The sequence below is a fragment of the Sinocyclocheilus anshuiensis genome, unplaced genomic scaffold (genome assembly GCF_001515605.1).
Source record: "Sinocyclocheilus anshuiensis isolate Anshui unplaced genomic scaffold, SAMN03320099.WGS_v1.1 scaffold371, whole genome shotgun sequence".
Classification (NCBI taxonomy): Eukaryota; Metazoa; Chordata; class Actinopteri; order Cypriniformes; family Cyprinidae; genus Sinocyclocheilus; species Sinocyclocheilus anshuiensis.
In genome coordinates, this window is record NW_015549597.1 from 1,604,893 (window position 1) to 1,614,501 (window position 9,609).

The 9,609-nt window shown below is 35.5% G+C and overlaps 1 protein-coding gene across 3 annotated transcripts in view; it reads right to left on the minus strand.

The window, feature by feature from the left end:
• Nucleotides 1-3,238: 3,238 nt before the first annotated feature.
• LOC107658521 (scavenger receptor cysteine-rich type 1 protein M130-like) overlaps nt 3,239-9,609 on the minus strand; it is a 7,529-nt gene continuing 1,158 nt past the window's right edge. For all 3 annotated transcript variants that reach the window (XM_016447115.1, XM_016447114.1, XM_016447113.1), the window contains exons 2-5: nt 8,481-8,510; nt 7,232-7,546; nt 4,868-4,993; nt 3,239-4,748 (exon numbers count right to left, since the gene is read on the minus strand). In XM_016447115.1, coding sequence (XP_016302601.1) covers nt 4,489-4,748; nt 4,868-4,993; nt 7,232-7,546; nt 8,481-8,508 — 729 coding nt within the window. In that variant the 5' untranslated portion in view covers nt 8,509-8,510 and the 3' untranslated portion in view covers nt 3,239-4,488. The remainder of the gene's footprint in view (nt 4,749-4,867; nt 4,994-7,231; nt 7,547-8,480; nt 8,511-9,609) is intronic.

A 9,609-nucleotide genomic window follows, 5' to 3' on the forward strand; every position in this document is an offset into this window, starting at 1 on the left:
CCACAATAGGCGCTTGAGCCAACACACCTAGAGAACGAGTAGACCCGACAAACACAAACTGAACAGACTAGGACTTAAGTACACAGGGAAATGAGGATAATTAAATAACACAGCTGGAAACAAATGATGAACTAATCAGGGAACCTAATGGAAACAGGAAGGCCCAAATAAGGAAACACAGGACCAGAAACAGGGGCAAAACACTACACAGAACAGTCCAGAAAAGTCCTGAACTAAAATATATCTGAATTAGCATGACAGAGGTTGTCTATTAAACATGGACCTTGTACCAAGAAATGCTTAAAATTGTATGGAACTGAGAAGTAAATCCAAGGAAAGCAATGGCAGCAGGAAAAAAATGTGAGGAAATAGGAGGAAACTTTTTAAAGCAAGCAAAATAAACTGCACACATGATCAAAGAAGGCTGTGAAAATAAATCTGTAGTTTATCCTTTTGATCTTTCATTAAAAAAAAAACAAATCACAAAAATCTATCCTTTCAACAAAATCACATTATAATTGTTTTTCTCTAATATTGGCCACAATTATTGGTACCCCTAGAAATTATGAAATTCAATTATCCAGCCACGGCAGTATATTTCACAGGAGTATAAATATGAGGGGACACCAAAAGGCCAAATTCCTTTAATCATCCATCACAATGAGAAAAAACAAAGATTTGAGTTCTGATGTGTAGCAACAGATTGTTGATCTTCACAAGATACAAAGTCAAGATAATAGCCAAGGGTGGCCACCAAGAGTGGATTTCAAGAAAAAAAAATCAAGCAAATATTAAGACTAGACTTAGACTAAGTTTAAGACTATTTAAAACCATGACAGAGAAAGCAGATTTCTGTTAGTCTGGTTTAAAGGGCCATTTTAGTCTAGGTCTCTTGGCTTAATCTCTTTCCGGGAAACTGCCCCAGAGTGTATTGTGTACCGTAACAGACTGTGACAGTTGCAGGGAAAGGCTATGGCCTGTGGCCCGATGTAGCCTAGTTCTTTGACGTAGTTCTTTCTTCACACTCTTCATGATTCCTTATTTTTTAAAAGCTGTGTGAGCCCCATTAAATCATTTTAGTCATCATTTAGATCATTTTCAGAGCAGTCAAGTTCAAATCAAGGCAACTCAAACATCTCTGAAGGATAATTAGACTGTGTCTAAGTTAAAGTTAACATAAAACATTACATAAAAGCCACTAGTTTCAGTTCAGTTTTAACTGACAACCATATTCTGCTGCTGTGTGAACATGTCCAATGATTGTTGTAACTGGCTCAAAATATCAGACATGCTTCTTGCTTGTCTGTCCTTCAGCTGGATAGATGAGCTAGAAAAAAAATCTAAGTCTGTGGCCATCATTATGCATAATTTCTGTAAAATCTGCCAACTCAACTAATAAGGGAACTATAGCAACAATATGCCTCTTTGACATTTTTCTGTTCAGAAGCAGACAGTAAAACAGAAAAAAGACAATTTAGCCTACTGACAAATTTATGAGGATGTTGTCTATGTAAATAGTCACTATGGGGCACTTTTCCAGACGGGTTTAAATTAAACCAGGAGTAGGCCTTAATCTAGAATAGTTAATCACGGTTTAAAATATGGCTTTCTGAAACACAGATTAAGTACAGATTACTAACTCCTGGACTATGAAGTCCTGAACTAAAATATATCTGAATTAGCATGACAGAGGTTGTCTATTAAACATGGACCTTGTACCAAGAAATGCTTAAAATTGTATGGAACTGAGAAGTAAATCCAAGGAAAGCAATGGCAGCAGGAAAAAAATGTGAGGAAATAGGAGGAAACTTTTTAAAGCAAGCAAAATAAACTGCACACATGATCAAAGAAGGCTGTGAAAATAAATCTGTAGTTTATCCTTTTGATCTTTCATTAAAAAAAAAACAAATCACAAAAATCTATCCTTTCAACAAAATCACATTATAATTGTTTTTCTCTAATATTGGCCACAATTATTGGTACCCCTAGAAATTATGAAATTCAATTATCCAGCCACGGCAGTATATTTCACAGGAGTATAAATATGAGGGGACACCAAAAGGCCAAATTCCTTTAATCATCCATCACAATGAGAAAAAACAAAGATTTGAGTTCTGATGTGTAGCAACAGATTGTTGATCTTCACAAGATACAAAGTCAAGATAATAGCCAAGGGTGGCCACCAAGAGTGGATTTCAAGAAAAAAAAATCAAGCAAATATTAAGACTAGACTTAGACTAAGTTTAAGACTATTTAAAACCATGACAGAGAAAGCAGATTTCTGTTAGTCTGGTTTAAAGGGCCATTTTAGTCTAGGTCTCTTGGCTTAATCTCTTTCCGGGAAACTGCCCCAGAGTGTATTGTGTACCGTAACAGACTGTGACAGTTGCAGGGAAAGGCTATGTGAAAGGTTCTTCAGATGTTAAAGGTTTTTTTATGGAACCATTTAGACAAAAAGGTTCTTCCATGGCATCGTAGCACCTTTATTTTTAAGAGCGTAACCCTAAAACACAAAATGCAATGCACAACTTAAAATACAGGTAAAACACCTGTGAAAAATCCGGAAATTTAGAAATTAGATTTGAGTAATCTCGTTATTCTAGACAATGATTCAGTTTTGCGTCATGGTTACATAACAATGTTATTAAGCAACTTTTAGCAAAAAACTGACCTGCCTTTAGCAACTTCCACCCAAAATTAATTGGCAATACTGCTCTGTAAGTTACCCAAACCACACATGAAGCCTGCAACCCACGCAGCTGACATAGCTGTCCCATTTACACAACAGGGCTTTGCTGAATATACAGTTGTGAGTCTTGAAAATGTACGGGTGTGAGTTTGTTTATAGAATGTGTTTGTCAATCCCGTAAAATAAATGAAATGTGTGTGAATGCAACCATATTACTGACTCAAATACAGGACTGACAACCATATTCTGCTGCTGTGTGAACCTTATGTCGTTTCAAACCCGTAAGACCTTCGTTCATCTTCCCTTTAAGCATGAAATATTATTGTAGTATTAATATTGTGACATAAAATCTACAAATATTTAATCATTAAATGTTTTTATCATAGCAAATCTTTAAACATCATCTGTAATTAAAAAAGGAATAACAAAGATTGTAGGATGAACATTCATGCTGCCCTTGCCCATTAAACAGTCTGTATGAAGAAAGCACCTTTTATATGATTAAGGTCCAAAATGGCTTTGTGCTAAATATCAGTAAAATGTGGCTTTTTAAAAGAGCATCTGAACCTCACTGTTGTCATGTGGGGGGTCAGGAATTGTCCGTTTGACATCAAACCCCTGCTGGTATGCTGTATTTCTTCACTGACAGCAAATACGGTAAGCCAATGCTTCAAGTAAAATGTTAGAGTTTGTTTAATTTGCATCTATAAAAGAAAGAGAGATGGAATGACTTCATATGCAAAATATCAAATGATCTCTGCAAAGAAGTGAAACAAAAACGTGATAGAAATGACAAAAGGGAATTAAGAAACCACATCAGATATGCAGTACTCTGAAATGGAGTTAAAGAGTAGCATTCTGTGGGATTTCCTAATCATTTTCCTGATTTAGCCCGATGCATTTTTAACACATTTGGAGAATAGCTCTGTTCTCACAATGTGTTAATACACTGATTAAGCTGCGAAGCAGATTTGAGGAAGTGCCCTTTTGGACACGGAGTGCAGAGACTGTGAACATTTTCACATTTCCTTATAGTCCAGATATATAAAAACTAGATTTACAGTGTATTTGCAGTTATAATTTTATAATAGGAGCTATATTCAGAGAAAACTTGTGCAGAGTACAAACATATACTAAACTGTTGTTTAAACATTTGAATTTAAATTAAATTATTTAGGTATCCAGTGGGCAGTCATAATAAAAGGCAGACATCACACAGTAACTCATTAGCGGGTGTCTAACAATAACAACAAAGAGAGAGGAAGACACTCAGCAGAGGGGTTGTGGGTAGTTGTGTCACACTGTGAACGGATACAGCTACTGCTTTCTCTCTTCGAGGTTCCTTATCGCTTGCTTCTTTATAGAACACTTCATTACTACTAATAAATGTTCATACTTGTTGCTAAAGCTCTGTTAACAACTGCTAATTTGCTAGTGCCACCATTTTCAGCGAAGTAGACAAACTGATACTTTGCTTCAGGAAAAGAGAATCCACACTCACATTACAGAGATTTCTAGAGAAATCATAAGTATCTTATTTAATATTAGCGCTTAATAATGACCAAAGAGTCTTTGTTGTCTTCATATACAAAGAATTATTCATACTTGGACACTGATTATTGGATATAAGGAATAATTCACTGCTGACTTAGTTTGTTCCTTGTCTGGAAATTCTGGCTCCGTTTTTGTGTGTTAATGGACTATTTTCTGGTATTTAGTGCTGTTATCCATTCAGAAGGTCCTAGGTCCTTTATTTTGTGAAAAATTGACAATTAGTAATATTTTCCATCAAATAGCTTTCATAAATCTTCATAGTTATTGCCCAGTGTACTTCTGTGTTCTGTAAGATCGACATTGACATAGCCTTTTTCTGAATCGTCTGTTTCCACATTGATGTAGTCTGGTTCAGAGTCATCCTGATCTACATTAACATAATCCTGATCAGAGTCAGAGTTTACATCTTCATGATCACCATCATCCATATCTACAAGCTCATAGTCATCCTCAGCGTTCTCTTCATTCTGGTTATTATGGAGCACATCTTGCATATTAACGGCATCTTGGGATACAAAGTACATTGAAAAAAAACCTGTTTTATTATTGTGGTAAGATGTTTAAGCATTGATATTTGCAGGCATCCAAAGTAAAGGTAAAGGACATAATTGAAATAATTCTCACCTTTTGAATGGGAGATTTGGATTTTCTTTTGTTTTTGTCTCTTCCTCACCAGGAAAATGATTAGCAGTGCAGACAATATGAGCAGTACAGCTGTTACCACAGCACCAATGATAATAACTGAAGAAGCTGAAGGAGAGATTTGAATGCATTAACAAGAGTACACCCTATCTTCAGAATGGCCGAATGATTCCATATTTTTCAGATAATTATTTTAATTGATTAATCAGCTCGCTTATGAATCAAGGTGCGGTTACATTTATTGTTGCTATGCAAAATTTCACAGAATCTGTGCTATCAGGATTTTCGCATGAGGGAATAGTTCCCTATGTACAATATAGGTTTGCTCATAGAAACTAAGTCGGTGTCAAACCCAGTGCTTTTAAACTACACTGTAAAAAATGGTCATAATTTTAACAGTAAAATACTGTAAAATGCTACAGTAAAAACCTGTTCCTCGGTTAATAGTAAGTTTCTGTACTATATACGCTGAATAAATGTGATAACATTTAATGTATTTTTACAGTAAAATACTGTTAAAATTACAGTTTTGGAAGTGAAAAAGAACAAGTCTATAATTATAGTATAATTTACAGTGAAAAACCATAAATTGACATTCCCAGAATTCCCTGCATGACACTTCACATTTGATGTTTCTTCTTAGTTTTTTCATATCAGTTGTGTACATTAGGGTTTTATTTTACATCTAATGTTGATAAATTAATGTTTGCTGCATTATTTTAGTATCATGTGTGTTACCATGATGGTGTTTAGTGTTTGTGTGAATGACGAATGTGCACCTTCTGTATATTAGTATTGCCTTCTCCGCTTGTGTAAGAGCTGTTGCATTTATCATGTGACTTTCTCATAACCACCTGATTTTAGTGGTTATCAGTTTATTACAATGGTATAAAACAGATATTAGTACTTTAAAATGTTGTTTTTTATTTTATTATCATTATATTAGTTACATACAAAAGAGTTTTTTTTTTTACTGTGAATTTAAGTTGAGTCTGTAAAACCTAAAATGTTGCTACCATATTTTTTACGGTAAAGTTCTGGCAGCTAGTGATGGGAAGTCCGGTTCTTTTCCGCGAACCGGTTCTTTCTGACAGTTCGTTTCAATGAACCGGTTAAAAAAAAACGGTTCATCGGTTCTTTTACGCCCTAACGTAATGACGTGTCATTCGCGATGACGTAATGATATCAAGTCTATCGTCCCGGGCCGGGATGAAAATACACATTCAAATATATAAAGTCAATAATCATAACTTCAGTCAGTTAAAACATCATAATCATGATCTGAAAAGTTTACAATTAAGTTTTGCAACTAAGTACCCAAATACAGTAAGAGGCAGTGATACCAGGATTTAAGCCTTGAAGATATAAAGTAAATAAATTAGTTGTCATCAACGCAGAAACCATAATCCACTTACTATACATAATCCATTGCGATTTATTTGTTATTAAATAAACAGAATCAGGAGTCCAAAAGAACCAGTTCGGTTCAGGTTCAGACGTGCTGTGTCAGTCATAGTAGGCAATCTGTTCGGTAGCTTCATGCTGAATCACGAATGCGCAGTATCATCAACTCATCGGTTCTCAATCTGTACGCACGTTCAGAATATCATCAGCTCTACTCGTGTTCATCAGTTCTGTTTACTACAAACTCAATTTGTGAATGTGTCATCACTAACTATAATTACAGAACAGGTATTTCATAAATCATCCCTTATTCCTATTAAACAGAGTCTTAATTATTGTCCAACTTCCCTGACAAACCCCTTTGGCCTATAACCTAACATAATCTTCAACTGAACAAAGTACACAGATTAGATACATTCATCTTTTTTAAAAAAGTCAGAAAACCGATGCAACGGGTTCTTGACTCGAAAACGAGAACCGCTCCAGCAGTGGGCGTGTACCTTCGTTATCCGGCTCGCTGCACACATGCTGCTCTGCTCGTGTTCATCTTCAGTTCTCTCTTTACAGCAGTTCAGTCAGTGTACTGTTTGAGTAAATGAATTACTCCGGGATATTGGTTTATTTAGACTCAGAGGGAGTGTCAACCACGTTAAAAAAGTGAATAACTTAAGTAATTTGTGGATTAGTGCTTACTGGAGACGTGAACCGTTTCAAACGATTCAGTCCGATTTGGTGAACTGGTTCAACCGGTTCACTAAGAAGAACTAGTTAAATCAAACGATTCGTTTGCGAACTGGACATCACTACTGGCAACACCTGCTGGTATTTTACTGTAAATGTCACATTTTTTTTTTTTTTTAAGATTTTTGTCACAGATTACAGTGTACACCAGCACTCTTGAAAATGAACATTTTAATTTAGGGAAAAACGAAATCCTCATACCTGAACATATGAGTCCAGCATCATTACTCTGAGGACAATTATTTTCATTCCTTTGAGGAGAGCACTGTGTGATCGATGACTCTTCTCCCTTACAGTTGACCTCACTCCAGGAGACGTGATGATCCCCTACCCCAAAAAGAGCCTGGCCATCTGCAATAACAGCTCTTCCACATCCCAACTGTCTACACACCACAGCAGCATCATCAATGTCCCAGGAGTCACCACACACTGTCGCCCATGTGCCATTATAATGGATCTCAACTCTTCCCGAGCAGGCATCTAGACCATTGACCAGACTGATCTCCTTTTGATCTCCTGTTAAACAGAGAAAATATTCAACTCACATATTCTCAAATAAAACAACCTGCTGTCTGCTTTAAAGGGATAGTTAATCTAAATATGAACATTCTGTTACACTGTAACATTTACACACCCTCATTTCAATGCAAACCTGTACAACTTTTTTCTTCTGTGGAACAAAAAATCTTCTGCCTGTTCTTTTAATAATTTACAAGTGAAATAACAGTTTGTTCCATTTGATAATAAATCAAATGATAATAAATAGTTGCTTCACAAAAGAGCTTTCACAAGTTTGTTTGCCCATATAATCTTTACGCTATTAAGGTTAAATGTAGTTGGCTTGCTGTCCACAGTGGAGGGGCTCAAGGAAGCAGCCTCAACTCGAGCGAAGATATACCCTCTGGTGGGACTACTAATGCTTGGGAGATGAGTATGGGTAAAGTTGGGGAGGTGGAGGGATGTCAAAACAACTGATGCTGTAGCAAAGTGTGCAGCTGCTTACATCCCCGGAAGTTATTTGAAATAGATGGTTCTCTCCTCCTGAAATGACGTTTAGGAACTTCTCTTAAATGATTTACTCAGCAATCTGACTGACGCAGTTCTCAAGTTCTGACTCAGTAATCATAGCAATTAACAGCCTATTCGGTTTATAATGAATTAAATTTCAGTTTGATCCTCACACAAGGGTACTGCATGGTTTCAGAAGACCTGGAATACATTTATGGACAGCTTATGTACTTGAAAGCTTAAAAAGTAAACTTTCTTTGTAATTGCATGGAAGAAATGACCAGCACAGTCTTCAGCATTTCTCCTTTTTCTCATTTCTCTTTTTGTATTCCAAAGAAAAAAACAAGTAATTCAGATTAGCTAAAATTTGAGTTAACTATCCCTTTATCAATAATATAGAGATGTTTATCAAAGCTTTTGCAACATTGAGAGGATCACTCACCAGTAACCAGGTAATCATTCAAAACCATGACTGCCAAAGAGAAAACATAAGGGAGTTCTTTCATTAGAAAACAATTTATCACAAAGATTTTATGTATATAATTTAACAAGTGTTTTGCTGCCTTGCATTTTTTTTGATAACATAAATATGACATTTGTTTCCAATAAAAAATGCTTTTTATGTAGGACAACAGTGGCATTATGCAAATCTTCCCACATTGTGAAGTAGACATGTGGGGGCGTGTTAGAACGAGCCGTTTTAGGTAGGCGTGGTTGACTGAACTTTTATATCTCTTTGGATTTGAGACTTTAGTCTTTGCAACTTTACAGATCTTCTTTATGCACCAAGAGCTTGTAACACTCCAAAGAGAAAGGAAAAATTGAAATCGCATCATATGACCCCTTTAATAAATAAATAAATATGCCCCGACACCAACAGCGTATAAGGGAGAATTATTTAAATACTTAACTAGTTTACTACAAATGAAATAAGTTCATTAACAATGGTATAACAATTAAATAAACCATTAAATATTTTTAGATTTAATTTAGTAACTACATTTTTTAAGTTTTATCTTTAACTGTAAAAGCTGTTAAATATATTCAGTCAACACAAACTTGTTACAGTTGTAGTTTTGCTACTCTGAATTTAGTCTGAATCACTTAATGCACAGCTCTATTTTGACAAACCAGGAAGTAATCATGCATATGGTCAACTGACAGAGCATTAGTGACAGCTTTGAAATATATTGGATACAATATTTTTCATACTTTTTCCCAGTTTTCCCTTAACTGAACTGGATCTGTTTTTTTCTCGCGCTCTCTGTTTACATTACACACAAACTGAACTTTACATATATTGCATGAAATGAACAGTATTATACACCTCAAAGGGAATTTAAACTGAGTTACGATATCAAATTCTACTTACTGTTTGATGTTTTATTTTATTGTGTTGTGATGTGATTGTATTTTTATTGTTATTGTAACAGTAAAGTGTTATTTTTACATTCAACTTCTGGTCTCCTGTATATCTTCCTCCCCACTCCTTTCGAGTCTAGAACTGGTCCAGTGAATATTTGCATTGGAGGACGCAAGTGCTACATACTGTGTGTGTGTGTGTGTGTGTG